Source organism: Herpailurus yagouaroundi, unplaced genomic scaffold (assembly GCF_014898765.1).
Source record: "Herpailurus yagouaroundi ecotype Mexico unplaced genomic scaffold, PumYag 190, whole genome shotgun sequence".
Lineage (NCBI taxonomy): Eukaryota > Metazoa > Chordata > Mammalia > Carnivora > Felidae > Herpailurus > Herpailurus yagouaroundi.
This window is the reverse complement of record NW_024412421.1, coordinates 7,165,677-7,189,479: the sequence shown is the minus strand read 5'-3', so window position 1 is coordinate 7,189,479 and position 23,803 is coordinate 7,165,677. Positions and strand designations below refer to the sequence as shown.

The 23,803-nt window shown below is 38.0% G+C and overlaps 1 protein-coding gene and 1 non-coding gene across 10 annotated transcripts in view; both read right to left on the bottom strand.

The window, feature by feature from the left end:
* Positions 1-17: 17 nt before the first annotated feature.
* The window catches only part of CHD9 (chromodomain helicase DNA binding protein 9), a 240,894-nt gene continuing 217,108 nt past the window's right edge, over positions 18-23,803 (bottom strand). For 6 of the 9 annotated variants that reach the window (XM_040498014.1, XM_040498016.1, XM_040498015.1 and 3 more), the window contains 7 exons: positions 22,528-22,800; positions 21,624-21,792; positions 15,516-15,655; positions 15,014-15,235; positions 10,866-10,994; positions 7,804-7,908; positions 18-4,855 (listed from right to left, as the gene is read on the bottom strand). In XM_040498014.1, the coding sequence (XP_040353948.1) occupies positions 3,977-4,855; positions 7,804-7,908; positions 10,866-10,994; positions 15,014-15,235; positions 15,516-15,655; positions 21,624-21,792; positions 22,528-22,800 (1,917 nt within the window). In that variant the 3' untranslated portion in view covers positions 18-3,976. The remainder of the gene's footprint in view (positions 4,856-7,803; positions 7,909-10,865; positions 10,995-15,013; positions 15,236-15,515; positions 15,656-21,623; positions 21,793-22,527; positions 22,801-23,803) is intronic. The other 3 variants (XM_040498017.1, XM_040498018.1, XM_040498020.1) reach the window with 1 other exon arrangement.
* LOC121010075 (U6 spliceosomal RNA) lies at positions 10,654-10,757 on the bottom strand. Its single transcript, XR_005780996.1, has one exon. It is a non-coding gene; the product is annotated as a U6 spliceosomal RNA (small nuclear RNA).

Genomic DNA, 23,803 nt, shown 5'->3' with positions numbered 1-23,803 from the left:
AACATCACAACACAGGGTACTTATTGACATAGGTGAGTATATTAAGGGCAGAACAGTAAATATAATACTGATTTAATATGAAAGTGTGTAAGTTTCCTAGGGCTACCATAACAAATTATCACAAACGGGGTGGCTTAAAACAACAGAAATTTATTCTCCCACAATTCAGGCCCGAAGTCCAAAATCAAGGTGTTGGCCGCGTCGCTTCCTTCTGGAGGCTCTGAAGCAAAATCTGTTCCATGCCGCTCTCCTAGCTTCCGGTGGTGGCTGACATTCCTTGGTGTTCCTTGGCTGGTAGTAGTGTCACTCGTCTCTGCTTGTTGTCTTATAGCCTTCTTCCCTTTGTCTCTGTGTCCTCTCCTCTTCTTATAAGGAACCAGTCATTGGATTTAGGGCCCACCCTCATCTAGTATAACTGTATCTTAACTAATTACATCTGCCAGGACCCTATTTCCAAATAAGGTCACATTCTGGAGGTTTGGGCTTGACATAAATTTTTGCTGGACACGATTCAACCCACTACATGTATGTAACATACATATGAAGCACGTTGGGTATCTATATGAACAGCATTTATCTTGGGGTGGGTTTATGACTATTTAAATATATTTCTTTGTGCTTTCCTGCATTTTAAAATAAATAGCTTATGTACTGGAGTTGTATTTACGTAGAGACTAAGTTCTAAATTTGTTAAGGTGAACATTACTTGTAGTCAACAATCACTCTCCCTCCTATAGCTCACAAAATACAGAACATACCGTTTTGTACATAGTGTATTGTCTCCCCAAAACATCTAACATAGCCAATTCTTCCTCTAGCACTGTGTAGATTACTGTTCCTCTGATGAGCACTAGAGGAAGCAGTTGGCTTGGGTTTACATGCTACATTGTACAGAAAAGAAAAAGAAGGGTTTTCTAAGCATGAAAGTATAGTTGAATGGCTTCCAAGTTAAATGAGTATATGATGAGACTCTACTGTTCTACTTAGAGGAAAACTAAATTTCTTTCATGTTTATAAAAACACCAAAACAATCATGATGAATTAGGAAAGACTCTTCAGACCAAGGGAAAAAAAAAAATAATTACTGATTTCCAAAACGTACTCCGTGAAGAGGTTAGGTATAGCTCTGAGTCTTTCTGGACTTTTTTTTTTAAAGGTCATGGGAAGAAAACTTAAGGAAGTAACGATACTGTGGATATAATTATAGCCAACTTCTCCTTTTAAAAATTCTTCCAAAGTATCCTTTTCTTTTAAAGATTTAGGACTATGGTTTCTTTTATAACTGGATTAAGATCAATTATATACAAAAGTCAATTTAAAAAAAAGGAGTATTGTCATGTACAGAGGCTGACATCATGGGTAGTCAAAGAATATGTTTAATAAAAAATAATTAAACTTCCATTTGCTCTATAGAACATCATAGAAAGTAATTTAATAAATTACAAATGACTTTTTAAGACGTTTGCTCAACTACAGAAAGCAAATTCAGACTACACAAAACACAACTGGTAAATATTGCAAATGTCCAAAAGAAAAATTAGACTAAGACTTGAATCATGAAACCTGAAACAAGAGCTATAAATACAAGGCAATAACAGCTATAATTCTTTTAGTAACTACCAACACATACTTGGATATCCTTTCAACTGCAACTTTAGTATTATGGAATTCTACTGATTTTTTTTCTTTTCCTTATAACCCTTAACTTTACACAACCATATTTATGCATTTTTTTTTAAGCTGATAGCTGGACGACTTTTCCCCAATCAATACTAAGTAGAAGTGTCTTGAAACCCAAGAGAACATTTAAAGTTAGTATTAATGCTTTGAAAACTGCAAATTGCCTTATTACATAGAAAGAGAATCACTAAGATGTTAACCAAATTCATTTGACCGTAATTAGGAAAATACTTTATCTCATAAATTTGATATAAATTAGATTTTTAGTGATAAGATCTAGGGCTTTTTTTTTTCCTTTTATTTTTTAATTGGGGAAAGAAAGGAATATAGATCATGTGGGTAGAACTAGAGGGAGAGAGGGGGAAATGTGGATGCTGTTGAAATACTTTCACCGGCAAACCAGGTTAACTGTGTTTGAGAAACTTTGGCTATCTCATAGGTGTATTCTAGTTAAACAAAAGTGCAATACTGCAAAGGGAACATACTAAATATGTAATATATCATTTTCATGATGAAGAATTACTACCCACTTCTCCTGGATGGGCATTAGAGTGACTATTGCTAAGACATTGCATAAAGGACTATCAATTCAAAGCACTATTTGGGGGAAAATACAAAAATCAATACAATCCCAATGGAAGTTATATGATTTTGTAAATACATGTAACACTGTCGCTCTAATAAGGGGTTAGTTATTTTACACACAGAAACAATTTACTGGTAAAGATCTTGGAAAATCCAATATAATTGCTGGGTTCATGACAAAACAACAGAGTTTTATCAAAACGCACTGAAAGTTATTTTTTTCCTCTGGGAGAGAAGTGGGGTACTTTTTCCCCCTAAATTTATCCCCTCGCAAACTTTATCACTGACTTATTCAAGTACCAGAAAATGCTAACATCTTTCTCTCCTTAGGATGTACATGATATTTTACTCCAATTCAGTTCTAATTGTTTTAAATGTATATGAAAGTGAAACTGGACCTCTCCATCTTGTCAGAATAGCAGCTTTAGCAGGAGAAACTGTATCACAAATCAAATATCAGACAGATTTTGCATGATAAAGGGTTCTAAGAAATTGATCAGAAGCCTTGGGCTTTGTTTTTGTGGTTTACAGGTATAACTTGTATATATTTTTTGAGATTATTCAAAGTGCATATTCAAAATGGGCCAACTCAGTATATTTAATATAAACTGATAACCCAACACTGATTCTGGGCAACATTTCATCTGCTTCTACCTAGAAACTCAAAATGAATTCAGACTGTTCTGCATATTACTTTACCACTATCCTCTGTTAATTCTGGAATATTTCCATGACATAAAACACAAATAGAAATCTACACAAATAAAGCAAACAAACAATTTCTTTTACATGAAGTATGCTGTGTTGAAAGTTCTTTTCAGTGGCATTTCATGAGTTTGCCTTTTCTGAACCCTGGAAACAGACATTACTCATCTGAGACATAATTATTTCTAAGAGGAGGCCAAACTTGGAAAAAGTGAAACTAAGTATGTCTAGAGGGTGCCAAAGTCACGTGACACAGGATTATTTTATGACTTGATTTTACCGACAGCAGAGTTAAGCTCAGCAAAAAGCAAGTCATAGTTCTTGCCAGATTAACATGATATATAGGATGTGTTTAAAAAACCCCTGAAAACAAGTATAGAATTAGAAACGAATGTAAACTTCCTAAACTAACTCAGCTGAGGTAACAGGTAGCCAGTTAAATTGGCTGATTGGGAAACTTATTTCTTCTTGAAAACACACTTGTACCTGAATTGGAAGCATCAGCAGTGCGTCACAACACTAGAGCATTTTCATGTAATTAAAGCAATGGATGGCGATGTAGATTCTACAGCTTTCATGACATTCATTAGCTGCCCAAATTATTGCTGAGTTTTGATCTGTAAATTATAGGTGTCAAGGAGGCTGTAAAACTATATTCAAATTAAATCAGTAATATGCATAAAGTATTCTGTGTTCACTGCAAATATATTAAATATACAACTCTTATTGAGTATCATTTTCATAAAATTAACCCCCAACAAAATTATAATGCCTTTTGTTGCAATTTTACACCTTTATGTATTTGATAGTACATACGAGTTCAGAAACTTAGGAATTTTAAGAAATATTACATGCAAAATGTCTCTGAAAGCAGTTTGCACTTCTAAACAAAGAACTGAAATGTTCGGTCAGTAAGTTATTGATGCACTCAACACTGGGGTATTTACAATTAATAATTAAAGAAAAAAATCCAAAATCAGTTCATAATTTAAGTGCAGTCTGGGAATCAGTCTTCATTACTAGAATCTGAATCCTCGGATGATGATGATGTACTATCAGATCCAGATGAAGCATCGGCTTTCTCTGAACCCTCATCTGTGCTGTTTTCGTTGAGAGGACTGGGTTCAGTTCCTCCTTTGTCTTCCTGATCTCTAACTCTGGAATCCTCCTCCTTGACTTCTATGGACTTAGATGAGCCTAAGTCACTGTTTTTGTTTTTCTGTACATCAAAAGTATTGGACTGGGACAAAGTTGGAATATGAAGATTAAGGCCTGGAGTGAGAAGCATCCCTGGATAAAGTATATTGGAGAGTAGGAGTGGGTTAAGAGCTAACGGGTTGGCAGCTGCAGCTGTATTTAATGCAGCAGTAGATGATGTCGAAGGAGAACTTGACACAGAGTTTTCTCCCCCATTCTCTGAATTTTGACTCTCTGTCCTTTCTTTCTTTCCTTCTAGCTCCTTAGGGTCATTTCCCTTTTTTTCCTCTGTTCCAGATTCGGTAGGCTTTGTCAGGAGCCCTCCCATGCCCAACAGATTTGGTAATCCAGTCATTCCTGACAGCAGCATGGGGAACATGGCAGCCACGTTTTTAGCTTCTCCTCCAGAAGAAAGGCCAGCAGGCATTCCCATCAGCCCTGCAGTCACTTGCAGTGACTGCAAGTTTTGTAGGTTTTGCTGTAAGGCCTGAAGAGTTGTGAGATCCACACCTGGAAGTAATCCATTGGCCGACAAAGGATTGCCTGAAACACCGCTGGCAGTTGTAGCTGTGGCCGCTGCCGTGGCCTTCGCAATTCCACTTTTGGGCCGCCGCCCCCGCCTGCTGACCTCCTCTCTCACAACAGGACCAGTGAGAATACGCTCATACATACTTTCTGGAAGAAACCCCTAAAAAAAAAAAATCACCAACAACAGCTGTATTAAAATAAAATCAATAGCTATCAAGTGAAATCCATAATTATTCAGAAACTTAGTCTGTGCTGATATAACATAATCAATTATGAAAGACATAGCCTAATTTCACATTCTAAGTGGTGGCCTGAAATAGTTGTTCCACTTATCATTTTTTTCACAGGGCAAGAGAGCAGAAGGAGGCCTCTAGCTTTCTTCCACACTGTGAGGCATACATTTGTGCAACAGTTCTGGAAAAAAGAAGGTCCAAAGACATTTTTTCGTGAGGGTTGCTTCCACACCTTTACATGTCTCACATCACCAATGACTCTAAGAGACTAATAAAGAAGTGCCTCTCCTGCAGTCTAGAAGAACGATAAGGAAAAGGACAGAGAAAGTAAGTAAAAGGTTAAATGAGAGGCTTCATGCAAATCTTCTGTCACTTTGGGAATAGGGAGGGAGAGCCACAGCCACGCTGAAAAAGATACTCAAGTGATTCTCCCATGACTCTGGGCTTAGAAACTCTTAGAAGTCATAGGAGTTTAGAATCTCTAGACCAGCATTGTCCAAGAGAAATACAACCCACATAATGTAATTTTAAATTTTCTAGTAACTGCATCTATTAAAAATGGTAAAACAGAAATAGGTGACGTTAGGGGCGCCTCAGTGGCTCAGTTGGTTAAGCATCCAACTCTTCATATTGACTCAGGTCATGACCTCATGGTTCGTGAGATCGAGCCCCGCATCAGGCTCTGTGCTGACCATGCGGAGCCTGCTTGGGACTTTCTCTCTCTCTCTCTCTCTGCTCCTCCCTTGCTTACTCTCTCTCTCCCTCTCAAAATAAAGAAAAAATATTAGAAACATGTGACATTAATTTTAGTAATATAGTCTATTTATAAAATTTAACCAGTATATCATCTCAATATGTAATGTATGAAAATAAAGATATTTTATATTTTCTATTTTTTCCAAACTCAGTCTTAAAGACCCAAACCAGGGTAGGGGAATGGGCAAAATGGGTGAAGGGGAGTGAGAGACACAGGCTCCAATTATGGAATGAATAAGTCATGGGAATAAAAGGCACAGTATAAGGAATATAGCCCAGTGATGTTGTGATAGCATTGGCAGCTACACTGTGGCGAGCACAGCATAATGTATAAACATGTCAGCTCACTAACTTGTACGCCTGAAATTAATGTAACATTGTGTGTCAACTATACTAAAACAAAATTCCAACCCAGTGTTTTACACTTGTTACACACACTCTGTTTTAGGCTGGCCACATTCCAAGCGCTCAATCACCACACGTGCTTGGTGACGACCGTTTGTGACAGTGCAGCTCCCGACAGCAGCTTCAAAGACACTCATGGTACTATTTTTAAATGGTGTTCTGAACTGATCCACTTACTTGTTTTCTTTACAAAAGCATTAGGGTTCACTGCAGAAAATAAGACAGCAAAAAAATACAAAGAAAAAAAATCATCCATAATTTCACCATTCAGAGAGAACCATGGCTAACGTTTCAGGATGTGTGTTTCCATTTTTCCCTTGTGCATATCTACAGATTCTACAATTCTTCCCACTTCTGTTTCTAAAATAAATAGAATCATAATGAACCTAGTTTTATAGCCTGCCCTTGTCATTTGGACACTTGTAGAAAAAATAGCTTTGTATTTTGATTGCTGAAATCAAGAGTTGGATGGTTAACCAACTGAGCCACCCAGGTGCCCGGATACAATTTTTTAAATAGTTGCAGAAAGGGACATCTGGGTAGCTCAGCTGGTTAGGTGACTTCTGATTTCGGCTCAGGTCATGATCTCGCAGTTCTTGAGATCATACCCCATGTTGGGCTCTACTCTGACAATGCGAAGTCTGCTTGGGATTCTCTTTCCCTTTGTCTGCCCTTCTCCTGCTCACCCTCTCTCTCTGTCTCAAATAAAAACTAAATAAACTTAATAAAATGAAATAAAATAGTTGCATAGTTTTCCAATAGATGACTGGACCATTAATATATTCCCAATTTTTTACTACTATACTATGATGAATATACTTAAACACCTTTCCTCACATCTTTGATTAGTCTTGGTAGCATTGCTCAAATAGTTATCTTAGAGGTTAAAATGAAAACAGATCAGCCTATGTTGATTCTGCATTCTAACTCAACAAGCATCTGAGAAATTTGTAACATGTGCTGCAAAATAAAAACTGTGAACTAAAAAACACTGTCACACGTTCATGCAATATTTGATTCTTAAAACTTAATCTCTGGTATAATTAAATGGCATCTAATTTTCCCTTTTGAGTATAATTGACACACAATGTTACGTTAATTTCAGGCGTACAACTTAGTGATCTGACAAGTTTATACATTATGCTGTGCAGCTACCGTCCGTCCTGTTACAGTGTCACTCACTGTATTCTTCATGCTGTGCCGTTTACTCCCGTGACTTACTCATATTCCATAACTGGGAGCCCATACTTCCTGCTCCCCTTCGTCCATTTTGCCTCCACCTACCTCCCCTCTGTATTTAAAGATCGGATTCTGGGGGCGCCTGGGTGGCGCAGTCGGTTAAGCGTCTGACTTCAGCCAGGTCACGATCTCGCGGTCCGTGAGTTCGAGCCCCGCGTCAGGCTCTGGGCTGATGGCTCAGAGCCTGGAGCCTGTTTCCGACTCTGTGTCTCCCTCTCTCTCTGCCCCTCCCCCGTTCATGCTCTGTCTCTCTCTGTCCCAAAAATAAAATAAAAAACGTTGAAAAAAAATTATTAAAAAAAAATAAATAAATAAAGATCGGATTCTGCTTTTTGTTTTGTTCTGTTCTGTTTTTGATTTTTGTTTTTAGATTCCACTTATGAACGGAATCATATGGTAGCTGTCTTTCTCAGTTCGACTAAACAGCATCTAATTTTTGAGATGATGCCTGAGTTAGTATGTATGAAATACTCACAGACTGCTTAACAACATCTCCCCATTCAGGAGCCACTCCATATTCTGAATTTTCTTTCAGGAATCGACATAAATCTTTTAAAGGGGGAGCAAATGCACCTCCAACCTGTAAATGAAAAACAGACGGTTAAAGATACTACTAAGTATGAAAACCCTTCTTGCTTTTATTCTGTGCTGTACAGAGTTTATTTCTTGAACCACCTTTGACAATTTTTATTAAAAAGGACTACCACAGGCCAGAAGCACTATTAATATAACATATAGACATGTGGCAATGTAACTTTTAAATGCTTTAAGTGACTAGAATAGTAAAACAAATAACCACCATTTACTCTGCACTTACTATGCTGGATAGGTGATATTGCCTAGTTAAGAGCATATATACCCTTTGGAGTCAGACTTACCAGCTATGTGAACTGGGGCAAATCAATAAATCCCTCTGAGCCTTAGCTTTCTGATCTGTAAAATGGGGATAACAATACTTCCCTTATAGGGTTTTATGAGGATAAAAATGAGACAACTCAAGTGCTTTAGCACAGCATCTAGCACATAACAAATATTTCATTCTTTTTATTATATGCCAAGTACGCTAAGGATTTTAAGTATATGACTTACTTTAGTTCTCACTACATCCTTTGAGACAGTATTATTTCTGTTTTTCAAATGAAGGCATTAAGCCTCAGAGAAGTTATATAAATCGCCCAAAGCTAGCTAGTTAGTGTTAGGGTCAACTTTCAACCTTGGGTCTCAAAAACTCACGCTCTTATCTGTCACGTAAATTGAAACCTTAACTATAAAAAATATACATATTTTTTGAATGTGAAAAGCGATACAACCAACCAAGTAATCACAATATGAGAAAATTTAAAACCTATATATAATAGTTAGTATGAAATTAAAACAAAATGATTTGGACCTATCAACTTCATGTTCCTTTGGAGCCTAAAGATACTTCGTAAGTCCTTTTTCCATACCTCTCTGGACGAATATATATTATCTCCTGACAGGACACAGACAGGATTTTAATGTGGCCAGGTACAATACCCGTACGTAACCTTTTCTAGTATTTCCTACAGTCTTTACTTAGTCTCTGCAGTTTTTGTCCTACTCTCCTTCTCTTGATCCCCTTCATTAAGCTCCAATTTAAATGGAGGCCCTCTGGGTGGTTTATGGGGATTTAGAAGGTAGATTCTTTTCTAGCCTTAGGCCTGTACTCTAGAGACTCTGAACAAGAACTAACTATAAATTAAGGGAAATGAATAGGTCCCTTATCAGGTTACCACAAATTAAAATAAGATTAGGAGTGTTTGATACCTAACAAGTAAAAATACAAAACTGTTCCATTTCCTTAAAACTGGCTAAGACAAATTTATCCATAGCTAGTAATGCTAATTTTTGTTTTAAGATGAAGTGCAAAGATTTGTAACACAATCTACATAAGCACAAAATTAAGTAAAATGCTACTAGAATGTCATCTTGTTCTTTCCCTAATACACCTATGACATCATTTTAAAGTACTAACAAAATGGGGCGCCTGGGTGGCGCAGTCGGTTAAGCGTCCGACTTCAGACAGGTCACGATCTCTCGGTCCGTGAGTTCGAGCCCCGCGTCAGGCTCTGGGCTGATGGCTCAGAGCCTGGAGCCTGTTTCTGATTCTGTGTCTCCGTCTCTCTCTGCCCCTCCCCCGTTCATGCTCTGTCTCTCTCTGTCCCAAAAATAAATAAACGTTGAAAAAAAAATAAAAAAAAAAAAAATAAATAAAGTACTAACAAAAGCTGAGTAAGCTATCTCTACAAAATTGGGGAAAGATCTGTATTAATTTTAATGAGTTGGCACACATAACAATATCAAAACAGTTGTTAAATTAATTTTTGAGTGAAGGAACTCAATGAAAAATCTACTGTTCTTATTCTGAGGTCATCTTTTTCTTTATTTTGTTGCATGTTCAGCCGTATTAAAAAAAAAAAAAAAAAAAAGAAAACCAGAGTAAAAATACCGGAGCTATAAGATTACAAAGAGGGAGTCCAAGTGTTGTATCATTTATGCTGTGAGTTGAAAGAGACACCTACCAATCCAAACATAAACAAAAACAATTTGGGGAAACAAATGTTGAGCCACCTTTGGTTTTAGAATTAGAATTTGGAAAAACCCGACTCTTGCCATTCATCAGTCAATAAAGCACTAAGACAAACACAGCAGTGCCCTTATTCTATAAGGGACCTTTGTTTAAGACATTCTATTTTCATCTATCAGAAAATTATGTAATATGTTGATTTTATTTATTTTTCCAGTTTTTAAAATTATTTATTTTTTAAATTTACATCCAAATTAGTTAGCATAATAGTACAATAACGATTTCAGGAGTAGATTCCAGGGATTCACCTCCTACGTATAACACCCAGTGCTCATCCCAGCAATATGCTGATTTTAATCACTTTATGGCCATCTGACAGGGAATGAGTGATAAATATATAAATCCATGATGGCTGTGACGAGAACATCAGAGTTTCTCAACCCGTGCACCATGGACATTGTGGGCTGGTGCTGTAAGGGATTATCGTCGGCACTGGAGAACGTTTAGCAGCATCCTTCCCCTGCCTACCACCACCCCACCTCCCAAGTTGTGGCTACCAAAGATGTCTCCAGGCATGGCCAAACGTCTCTGGAAGACAAAATTGCTCCCAGTGAGAGCCACTGCTTTGGATGTGTGCTCCTGTGCAGTGCCACACTGCGTAGGCACAGACATGTGAAGTGACTTGCTTATTTCATTCCACAGCTTAGCCAAAGATGCGGGATTTGAAATTAGACCGTATAAAACCACAGCCCGTGTCTCTTCTCACAAATCTGCTAGTTAAATATGGAACGCTTCAAGACCTTGTGCGTCATCTTTGTGCATGGGCCATGCTGAGCTCTGCATCGTTCCAGTTTCATTCTACGTGCTGCCGAAGCGAACACAATACATCTGTCCAGGTCTGTTAGGAAACTGTGCATAATGAAACAGGGTTCTAGAGAAATCCTAAGCACTGAACCAATACAAAGGATGAACCACAAATATATAAATACCTTTCTGGCATTTCTTCTGTTAATCAGCTGAACACGTTCTTCTCCAGTAAGACTATTAACATCGAGTTTATTAGGGTTTCTGCACCGATGCCTCTTTTGTTTGGGCCTCCCCTCATGGAGCTGCATTCTCTAAAATATATAAGCAAAGAAATAGCTTTAAAACAGTGCAAACAATACAAAAGAGCTGAACCAAGTTACGTAATCCTGTAATACTGTATAATACATATTAGATATCTATATCTAACATTGAAGATTTTACCCTTCAGTTATACTTTAAAAGACTTAAACTTTAAATATTTTTATATTTAATACAGCTGACCCCTGAACAACATGGGGTTAGGGGTGCTCCCCCCTGCCATAGTCACAAATCCTCATATCTTGATTCCCCCCCAAACTTAACTGCTAATAGCCTACTGTTGACCAGAAGCCTTACTGAAAACACACACAGTTGATTAACACATCTTTTGTATGTTATATGTGTTATATCCTGTATTCTCACCACAAAATAAGCTCAAGAAAATGTTATTAAGAAAATCAGAATGAAGAGAAAATACATTCTCCATACTGTGCTGTAAAAAGCCCATGTATAAGGGGACATGCACAATTCAAACCTTGTTCGAGGGTCGCTGTGTAATAAAATACTAAGTAAGGCTTTAGAGTTACCCATAATGCTGGAGCAGCCTCCTGTAAATTGTACACTTCTTTACTTTTTCTCCTGACACATCGCGTTTTTTTTCTGTGCTGATACAATCTGTATTTGTGCTAGCTGTGGCTCTCCTCTTTCGTCATCTCACTAATAGTTTTTTTATCTCTTCACGAGTAATCTCACAATACTAAAAGGTAGTACTTTTATTTTATGAATGGGAATCGAGGTTTGGAGAGGTTACCTTCGTCAAGGCCACGCAGCTAGCAAGTGGCAGGATCTGGCAATAAAACTCTTTGCATCAGCCCATGCTGCTTATGTGTACAGCTTAGCAAAGCAGGGCTTGATGTTTATAGCTGTTTCGGACCAACAAGAACATTGCAAGAGATGAATGCTCACACTCTTCTGCAAGGCATACCTGTCCCATCACGACCTGGGCCTAAATTCACCTTTTCTGTCTAGTTACTACTGCCCCACTCGGTCCCCCACACACCCTGTGACATCAGGCTAGCCACTGTTTTATGAATGTGTCTTACAATCCTATCCTCTTTCAACTCTTCATAATTGTTTTATAATGCCTAGAATAGCCTCCTCTTGGGTTAACCTGGTCAAACCTACTTATTCTTTATCATCCATCAGTCATGTATGTCAGCTGTCTTTTCTTTCCATATTTCCTTAGACGCTTGGCCTAGGCAGAGTCATTCATATTCCTTTTATCTGTTTCTATGGTACTCTATACATACCTGTTATTATATATCTGTATCTATCATGTTATAGTTACTCAGCTCTAGACATATCCCAATAGAGTATGAGAGCCAAAAAATCATTAATGTGAAGTATCCTTCAGAAATCAAACTAACGGTTATCTTGTATTCTTTATCACAATGCTGCTTTTAAAAATATCTTAAAATCTTAATAATAGTATGTAATGTTATCTAAAACATTACGATAAAAAGTTTATTTGCAGTGAAAATGATGAATGGCTGTAAGTTTAAAAAATTAATAAAGATTCCTTTGCAGTGATGAGAGACAGGAGAATCCTTTACAGATTACAGTATACATGCCACGATGGCAAGGACTTTATATTGCTCATGGTTTTATACTCCATCCCTCAAAAGAGAGGCTAGCACACAGTAGTTACTCAATAAAAATCTGTTGCCTAGATAAATGTTATTTTCTAACATGTTAAGTTATAGGGTTAAACTGATTCTCATTATTGTTAGAATTGCAGTATTCATTCTAAGATTATCCATCATATTTAGGGAAAATTCCTCCCCTCATAATTATAAGAGCTTTATTTGGCTTAAAACATTTTTTTTTTAATTTGTTTTTTAGAGAGAGAGAGAGAGAGAGAGCACACGTGTGAGTAGGGAGAGGGGCAGAGGGAGAGAAAGAGAACCTCAAGCAGGCTCCACACTCAGCGAGGAGCCTGATGTGGGGCTTGATCCTACCACCCTAGGATCATGACCTGAGCTGAAATCAAAAGTCAGATGCTCAACTGACTGAGCCACCCAGGCAACCCTATTTGGCTTTTAAAAAATCAAACATAATTAAAGTATATTCGAGAATTAGTGGCATCCTTTGAGAAAACCAGGGATGTGAAAGGCATGTGAAAGTTAAGACTGAGGCACTTGATTATTTCCTGGTGTCAATAATGGCAATGTAAAATTCTAGACTAAGTACATATTACAGACACAAAGACTACTGTAGGGACTGGAGCTTTTGTAGTTCCTTTTCATGAAAAAAATAACAAGTAATTTTTTTCTGTTAATAAAATAACAACTTTACCTTTATATAGAATTTTTTAATCTTCAAAAGACTTTCAGTTTTTAATCACTGGCTCAGTGAATATTCACAGAAAGCTAGATACTATTCTATGTATCAGGAATTATGTACTAAATAAGTCCTGGGGATACAAAGTCCTGGGGTAACTAGGACATGGTCCTTAAGAAGCTCACAGAGTACTAAGACAGCTTCACTGGGCTGTCCATTTAATCTTCATAATGAAGGCAGATACAATAGGTCTGCTAGCTTCATTGTATAGAGGATCTGGCACAAATTTTGGTAATCAGTATCTAATAGTAAAATACTGCAAAATGAGGGGCACCTGGGTGGCTCAGTCAGTTAAGCGTCCGACTTCGGCTCAGGTCATAATCTCACAGTTTGTGAGTTCGAGCCCCGCATCCGGCTCTGTGCTGACAGCTCAGAGCCCGGAGCCTGCTTCGGATTCTGTGTCTCCCTCTCTCTCTGCCCCTCCCCTGCTCATGCTCTGTCTCTCTCTGTCTCAAAAATAAATAAAACATTAAAAATTAAAAAAAAAATACTGCAAAATGAAATAACGGATTTCTATGAGTAAGAAAGCCATATGCCTATAAGATAGCGAGCACAAAGTATTTCAGGGGATGTAAAAATGCAAATGAAATATAACAATTCTCACTTTGATTAATGTAAACTCAATGTGCATCTGGAGAGACACAACAGCTATATGGTTATAGCCTGAAGAAGAGCTTAAAAGCAGTAGTTTGGACACTGGATTTAAGACTGTGTAGCTTGTAATATTTACTTAAAATTTTAGTATTTTAAGTTCTTTATCTAAAAAAGCTATAATAACGCCATTCTGATAAAGGTGTCATGAGTCTTAAATGAGATAATATACGTTAAGTGCTAATTGTGATGCCAGGTACACAGCTAAATCTCAATACATGTTTAATATGATCATAGTTATTTTTTTTTAAGTTTATTTATTTATTTTGAGAGAAAGCATGTGTGTGAGTGGAGGAGGGGCAGAAAGAGAGGGAGAGAGAGAGAATCCCAAGTAGGTTCCACGCTGTCAGCACAGAGCCTGACATGGGGCTCAATCTCAAGAACAGTAAGATCATGACCTGAGCCAAAAATCAAGTCTTGCTTAACCAAGACTGAGCAACTCAGGCACCCTTAATACGATCACTAGTATTTTACTTTATTTTTATTACTACTTTTTAATGTTTATTTATTTTTGAGAGAGAGAAAGGGGGAGAGAGAGAGACAGAGACAAAGTGTGAGAGGGGTAGGGGCAGAGAGAGAGGGAGACACACAATCAGAAGCAGGCTCCAGGCTCTAAGCAGTCAGCACAGAGCCCCACGCGGGGCTCAAACTCAGAAACTGTGAGATCGTGACCTGAGCTGAAGTCAGACACTTAACTGACTAAGCCACCCAGGTGCCCCTGATCATTAGTATTTTAAAATAAACTCCTTGAGGAAAAGGATTGGAAATGTTATCCCTTTATAACCTTCACTGGGTCTTACATGGTACTCTGTATATTGGAGGTGATTTTTACTGTTAAGCACAGAATGGAAAAATGGAAAAAGGCACTGATGGGGAAAATGGTATTTTTTTCTGTTAGCTTTCCTAAATCTTGGGCAGAACATGTATTTACATAAGTGGGTAAAAATTTATGCTTCATCAGCACAGATTTGGTAAGTCACAGAAATAAAATTAATACCAAGATTTGTAAGGCATCACCTACAGGAATAAAAGCTCCTAAATCTTCCACATAACCTGGGTGCTCCTTAAGCCATTTTTCTAAATCCTTTCTCTTTGGCGCATCATCGCCTGCAAGTCTTGTCCCATCTTTCAGGTTAATAACCGGAACCGGACTTTCTGTATCCGGAATTCCTTGAGGCTGAGTGTAGGACAGTGCTGGATTTATCCCTGTAGAAATCTGGGAGCTGGTTAGGCCTACAGTTACCTGTAGAAAAACACCAAATGAAAATTTTATTGCTATGCTTTATCATTCAATTCTTTGCAAAGTCCAATGAAGCAAATCTTTTTGAAGAGGAAAAAAGTGAGTTTTTCAAATTTAAAATTTTCATGAATCTTAGGCAGTGTTGGATGCCTCTGAAATAGAACCCAAAGTACAATCTAATTTCCTAATTAATATTTTTATGCTATAAAACATTCACAGAATAGCAACATGTATATTTACTAGGACTCAATTTTGGACTCAAGGATCAGTAGTTTTTACTTACATGATTAGGTGGTTTATTTCTGTTAAAAAAGAGGATGTCAACACCTTCTACATTCTTCCTCCTTCCCCGCCTTTTTTTGACTATAGGCTGGTTGTCTAATCTAACTCCATTGGCACCAAGGGTTGACTGAATGGAAGTACCTAATCAAATAAAAAAATGCAAAACAGTGGTCAAAATCTAGATGTTAAGCAAATTAAAAGCAATAATTTTTCTAAATATATGGAAGTGTTAGTTCTTATTTTACACCACCCCTATTCCTCAATTGAAAATTTGGAAAACTATAATCAACTTTTTGACTTGTCTCTTCAAATTTCCCCCCCTGATTCTCACACATCTTATCTTCCTCTCCTTTTTTTTTTTTTTTAAATTTTTTTTAACGTTTATCCATTTTTGAGACAGAGAGAGACAGAGCATGAACGGGGGAGGGTCAGAGAGAGGGAGACACAGAATCTGAAACAGGCTCCAGGCTCCGAGCTGTCAGCACGGAGCCCGACGCGGGGCTCGAACTCACAGACCGTGAGATCATGACCTGAGCCGAAGTCGGCCGCCCAACCGACTGAGCCACCTAGGCGCCCCTCTTCCTCTCCCTTTTAGGGGAGGAAATGTGTCTTTCTCACGGATAAGACAAATCCTTCTCCTTCCTCTGCAGCCACTAATTCCTACCTTTTCTGAAAGGTTGTTTTATCAGTCTACTTTCTTGTGCCAAAATACCCATTCTGTATCAGATTCTTTTCCCTGACTTAAAAACATGGCCTAACTCAAACAACAAATAAACCTCTTTCAGCCTTTTATAATTCCCCAAACCTTCGAAAGGTTAGTATTTGTTGTGCTCTCTTTTTCACGACCAACTCCTTCCTCAATTTCCCATAGTCCGTTCCTGTGCCAGCTTTTGTCAGGGGTTTTAAGATCACCACTAACTTTTTAGTTGCCAAGTTAAACGGATCTTTATTGTTCCACATTTCAATAAAAATGTCTGTAAGTGAATTAATGTCTGTAAGTAAATGAATTAAAGTTCCATGCATTCAGCCATTTTTTTCCAATAAATAAATACTTATCGAATAGCTTGTACGTAGGTACAAGGTCCTACAATGGTTTGAAGAGTAGTTAAATGGTGTTCCTGTCCTCAAAAGTACATAATCTAGAGCTCTCCTTAAAATACTGTTAAGGATGAGATGTTTGTTTAAAATAATTCACAGCTTATAGTGAGAAATGCATTTTTAATCAATTCAAGGAAAATTTTTAGAGCAAGTCCAGGGTATCCCTGAATAAGGAGTTGCCCATTGGCTGGCTGTGCAACCTTATGGAAGCCACTTACCTTCATCACATCTCAGTTTCAAAAAGGTACCTTAAATCATATGGTAAGGAATTGCTAGTTACAATGATTAAAAAGTAGGTTTGCATATAAAAAAGCACACTAGGAATGTGACATAACTTTATAAAGAAAAGCTTTCATTATCCACCTAGTGAATTTCATTATAACCAGATTCACAAAACATTATAAATGATTTGAAAATACTTTCACTATAGCACATTTTACTTTATTTTTTTAAAGGCTTATTTTTGAGAGAGAGAAAGAGCGAGAACGAGAGAGAGAGAGAGAGAGAGAGCGCGCGCAATAGGGGAGGGGCATAGAGAGGGAGGGACAGAGGATCTGAAGCAGGTACACAGATAGCAGCGAGCCAGATGTGGGGCTTGAACCCATGAGCCTTGGGATCACGACTTGAGCTGAAGTCGGATGCTCAACCAATTGAGCCAGCCAGGTGCCCCTAGCACATTTCAGCTATAACAATAAACTAACTTTCCCAAAGTACCATTTTTAAAGTACTATTCTTTAAAAAAAATTTTTTTTAAATGTTTATTTATTTTTGACAGGGACAGAGCATGAGCGGGGGAGGGGCAGAGAGAGAGGGAGACAGGCTCCGAAGCAGGCTCCAGGCTCTAGGCTCTGAGCTGTCAGCACAGAGCCCGACGCGGGGCTCGAACTCACAGACCGTGAGATCATGACCTGAGCTGAAGTCGGACACTCAACTGGCTGAGCCACCCAGGCGCCCCAAAAGTACTATTCTTTTTTATAAGAACTTCTCAAAACTTCCTATTCTTTTTTTTTCTTTTCTTTTCTTACGTTTATTTATTTGAGAGAGAGAGAAACTGCGAGCAGGGGGTGGGGCAGGAAGAGAGAGAGAGAGAGAGAGAGAGAGAGAGAGAGAGAGAGAGAGAATCCCAATCAGCTCCGTGCCATCAGTATAGAGCCTGATGCAAGGCTCGAACCCACGAACTGTGAGATCATGACCTGAGCCAAAGTCAACAGTCAGACGCTCAACTGACTGAGCCACTCAGGTGCCCCATGACTTTCTATTCTAATATGAATGAAATACCTTGTATTAGCCCCTCTCCAGCATGACCCCCAACCCTCAATCCCTGCCCCAGCTCAGTTTTTATGTTGTGTATAAGCTAGATTCACCTTTTCTAAGCAGGCTCTGATTTCACACAAATATCTCTCCAGTAGGGATTTACATACTAGCTATGTCAATCTTATCACAAAACCATACTATCAAGTCTCTGGTTCATGCTATTCTCTGCTTCTCTTCCACCTCTCCTGGGAAGGTCACTTTCCAGAAAGACCATTATCTAATCTGCCTCTTATAAATCCTTTTCTTTTTTTTAAAATTTTTTTTTTTCAACGTTTATTTATTTTTGGGACAGAGAGAGACAGAGCATGAATGGGGGAGGGGCAGAGAGAGAGGGAGACACAGAATCGGAAACAGGCTCCAGGCTCCGAGCCATCAGCCCAGAGCCTGATGTGGGGCTCGAACTCACGGACCGCGAGATCGTGACCTGGCTGAAGTCGGACGCTTAACCAACTGCGCCACCCAGGCGCCCCGTTTTTTTCTTTCTTAAAAAAACTGAGCCACCTTGAGTTATTTCTGAGGGTGATTTTTATAAACGTTACTGATTTAAGCTAGAATCCAAAATGGAAAATTTAACTTAATCTCCTTTATAAAGCTTGTATTGCCTTTGTCATAGATGTAATTATAACACTATTAAAAATAGCTTTTTTCTGCTAAATGTCTACGGGGTGCCACACACTGAACGAGGTTTAACAAGTGTTTTCTTAAATCATCAAAAAAGAAACAATAAAATCATAGAGGTATTATTTTTTCATTAAATTTTTTTTTTTAGAGAGAGAGCACTCATGTGGGAAAGAGTGGGGGAGGGGCAAAGGGAGAGAGAGAATCTTTAGCAGGCTCCACACTCAGCACGAGGCCCAGTGTGGGGCTTGATTCCACAACTACAAGATCATGGCCTAAGCAGAAATCAAGAGTTGAGCCACCCAGGCACCCCAACACAGAAGTAATATGAGGCCTATTTTATAAATGAGCTCAGAAACATTAAGTCACCGGCCTAATGTCACAGCTGGCAAATGATAGAATTAAACCCTAGGCTGTTTGGCTCTATCAACACTCTCTGTTCATTAATCCAGGTAGTTTCTGGAATGGGCTCTTTAGTTTTGTCTTATTGTAATTTATGTTATTTTACTATCCCCTTCATTAATTAAATTACATTACAACCTGTATCTTTATTGGAAACTTTCAGATAAAATTCAGAGGGACCCAGATAAAATTCAGAGGGACCCATATAAACATAAAAAGGGCCTAGGCTTTGGAATATTAAGAATTATGATAATAGTATTTATTCAGCATCTAATTCTAAAACCTGTGAGGTACCTAATTTTAACATTGGTTTAGCATCTAATTATGTACCCGGTTCCATATTAGCCACTCTACACATATTATTTATCTCACCCAACAACTCTCTCCTACCCCAACCCTTCATTTCATAAACAAGAAAAGGGAAAAAATTGTTGAGATGTTCTAAGAGTCGAATAGGAAGGCAAATCTAGATTTCACATTTGCAATTAGTAAGATGGATGAGATATAATGCTTAGATAATAACTCTGCCTAGTTTTAATGTCTGAGGCTTTTTAATATTTTACATAGCTGCAGATTAGTGTCACAATTACTACTTATACTATTAAAAATAGTAATATTTGCCAAAGTAACCTTTAAATAACATTAAAGGTGAAGACTGTACAATTCAGCTGCAATAGCAATAAAATGTTCAGATGATATTAGTGTCAATCCCATTTTATGGTGGAGTTATCAGAGTACAAGAAATTGTATTTCTAAACCCCACTTAGGTTAGTCAAAAGAGCCCACAGCTTATCTTCCCCATTTGTTCCCATTTTTTCCCCTAAAAACACAGAGCTCCTTTAATACAATACTGTTAATGAAAAGCACAGTTTGCGGATTTATACTTCAGTAGTAGAAGCATGGCGGATTCATATTTGAACTGCAATCTGTACATGTCTGAAAGTCCAGGAACTAGAGAATTACAATGAATGGTTAATGAATCTGTAAGGAATACTGACGGTACTAATTTATAATTTAACTATGATTTATAATTAAAAAGTCATGACAGCAGCAATTGGGAATAGCAACCAATTTAACACTTATAATAAAGCATTATTTTCCCAAATCGTAGGAGTCCCACACACTGTGCTCATGCACAGCAAGAGATCTGAAATGTTTTCAAATACTGCATGGCAACCAGATCCAGTAGAATACTGAAACAGGGTCCTCAGCCTTATGTAAATGGTAGGTGTAATGGAAATTCAAGTCACTAATCTGCTTTAATTGAAAACTGCATTTTGTAAAGACTCAGCTGATCATGAGTAAAATTCTCAATTTCTGATACTGCACTTTAAAAGGGACACAGACAAATTAAAGCACACTAGACCAAGATCAAGAAAACAAAACAAAACAAAACAAAACAAAACAAAACAAAACAAAACAAAACAAAACTTCTTATGGACCTCAGCACCTACAGAGCACACAACATGTGGCACCGATTTGGTATCTAACAAATACTATTGATTCAAATTGTTAAAAGGTTAGAAGAGATACAGTCCCAAAGAGGAGGAGATATGACCATTGCTTTCAAAATGTTAAGATGATCATGCAAACATAGGAATAGGTTAATTCTCTGATGTCTTTACTTTTTTAATAATTAAAAAAAATTTTTTTTAAGTTTATTTATTTATTTTGAGAGAGAAAGAGAGCACAAGTGGGGAGGAGAACACAAAGAGGGAGAGAGAGAATCCCAAGTAGGCTACATGCTGTCAGCACAGAATCTGATGCAGGGCTTGAACCCACAAACTGTGAGATCACGACCTGAACTGAGATTAAGAGTCAGACATTTAAATATTAAAAAAAAATATTTATTTATAAGAGAGAGAGAGAGAGAGAGCACACAAGCGTGCACACCAGTGGGGGAGGAGCAGAGAGACAGACAGACAGAGGAAGAGACAGAATGTTAAGTAGATTCCACGTCTAATACAGAGCCTGATGCGGGGCTCCTTCTCATGAACTGTGACATCATGACCCGGACTGAAACCAAGAGGCAGACGCTCAACCGTCTGAGCCTCCCAGGCACCCCTTGTGATGCCTTTAAAGTCAGAATCTCAATCACTGAGAATAAACAATTGCAAGCAAAATTTTCTTCTAAGTAAGAAGGAATTTTGTGGTAATTAGAGCTGCCCAGTAATATAAAGGGCTGTTTAAGGTAGGAACAATCTTTTTCCTGTAAATATTCCATGAGAAAGAAAGATTGTCTTTCAAGGATTAGTCATGACAATTCCTGTATCCTATAGACGACTGGACTACACTGTCTCTAAAGTCTTTCTAAAACTTCTCATTTTAACCTTCTCTACAAATCACCATTCATTTGTGGTTCAGGTGTTTGCTTTTAAATTCATAATTGCTTTTATATTGAAATGCTGTTTGAGCTTTTACCTGCATAAAGGGACTCGACAGAATATTTCCACCCAAATATTTAAATCCCCCAAATAAAACTGCACCCTGCTTTAAAATGTCTATTAAACGCCTCAACAGGTATTTATTAAGAACTAAAATTATACCGATTACAGACTTAAAAGAGACCCCAACATTTGAGGATAGATGCCTTTTTATTAGAAGAATAAATAAAAGAGGATTTGGAAATGACAGCAGGAATATTTCCTACTGAGGCAATTATTGTGACCATATTCACCTGATACTGGCACGGATTTGGGAAAGGTGGCGAGGCTGGTCTCCGATGCACTCTGCAGTTCCCGAAGCCGAGCAAGGTACTGTTGCTGCCCCAGGGCACTGTCTTCGCTGTCGAACGGTCTTTTCTGAGCAAGCCCTTGCTTCTGAAATGTCAACTTCAAACCACCTTCCTGTTAATAAACACCATTATCAAGAAAGAAACAATTAAAAAAAAAAAACATTTCAGGTTATTAAGAGAAATTTTTTACTTAGAAAAAGTGAAGTAAAAACCCTGAAACGTTAATCATCTTCCTATTCAGAAATGAACTAAAGAAAAAGAACGTCAACCAATTTCTATAATGAATATTACATTTTCTGTCTTAAATGAAAAAAATCCAGGTACTACATACACTTTTCTGAGCAAAACAAAGTTTTACATGTGACTAGTAAATTGGAACACTATCAGCTTGAGACATACTTCTCTATGTACATTATTCATAGGACATTCCAGAGGATGTAACCCACATATTAGACACCGAATAATCAATTTAGCTTCAAAACTCATACTGAAAAATGAAATGTTACTGAGAACAGAGCATGCTAAATGTTTAAAAGAGAAAGTGCACTGACATACCATTTAAATATTATACAAAAGAACCAAAACAATTAGAATTTGTCAGACTGTTTAAGAAAGCATTCTTGATTGGCAGGACTATTTTCAGAAGTATAGGTAGAGAAACATTTAACGATGATCCTTCTAGTAGGATATTCAAGCCTAATAACCTGGATATCAAAAAGAAAACAATCCAAATACCAGAAAACAAGTATGTGAAGGAAGTAAGAGTGAGAGCAGGCAGCCACTTGCAGAAAAAGCATGCTGCACACGCAATCGCAATCGGGTCCTAGGGCAATAAAAATAAACATACGTCTTTGATTTTCACTGTAAACTCCTTTTCTCGTACATGCTTCTTCACCTTTGACATCTGTGTTGACTGATCGTGTTCTTCTTTAACACCGGCGCCTGGGGGTGTGGGTACACTGGGTTCGCTATATTCTGTAGCTGCGCCAGGGCTGTCCAGCAGTTTTGTGGTATAGAAAGAGGCCACTGTGTTGGCATCATAACTTCTTCTAGCTGAAGGCCACTTCCCTTTCAGAACTGTTTGACAAATACTGTCCAGCCGGTTGATCATCACACGATCCTGGAAAAGCATGCAAACATCTAAGTGTGGTTTTCATAGGCCAGCCCTTCGGAGATAAAATGGCTCAGGGCCTTGATGGATTTAACCCTGGTACAACCTATGTGCATTTGGTGTGTATACGTACTCTCACGTACATATGTAATTCCGTAAGAGTTCAAGTACAAATTTCCATTGGAGTCCAAAAATATATGACAGAGATAGTCTTCTGTAATTTCATTTTTTATTTATAAAGTAGGTTTCACACCCAACACGGTGCTTGAACCCACACCCCAAGATCAAGACCTGAGCAGAGATCAAAAGTTGGATGCTTAACCAACTGAGCCACCCAGGTGCCTCAGCCTTGTTATTTTCATAATTACACAAGTAATACAAGTTTGTTGGAAAAATTCAATCAACTCAGAAGTAGGTAAGAGTAGAGTTCTCCACCTCCCCATTTCACAACCTCACTCCTAAAGGTAAGTACTCTTGTACTAGTCTAGCCACACTGACAGTATTGTATTAATCCGATCTGAACTTCTACCACTGAAAGTACATACACTTAAGTGAACTTTCAAAAAAATGGTTGTTTTAATTAATTTATTTTTGAGAGAGAAAGAGGGAGAGGGGGAGGGAGGGAGGGAGGAAGGGAGAGAATCCCAAGCAGGCTCCGCACCGTCAGCGCAGAGCCCAGTGAGGGACTCCACCTCATGAAGTGTGAGATCATGACCTGAGCCAAAAACAAGAGTCAGGCGCTTAACTGACTGAGCCACCGAGGTGCCCCAAGTGCACTTTTTTTTTAAGTCATAAATGGCTATGGTAAATTTCTTCAAGGAGACTCAGCTCAAAGCACCCATTCATAAACAAGCCCTTGAATATTGTATGTGAATGTCAGCATCCATTATCTCTTATTCTAAACATTCTAAGGTTATGTTGAGAAATATACACATTCAAGTACACCTATTTACTTGATAACAGTAGTTGATACTTCTGATGCTAACACCAAAATGCCATCCTATGTTTTCTA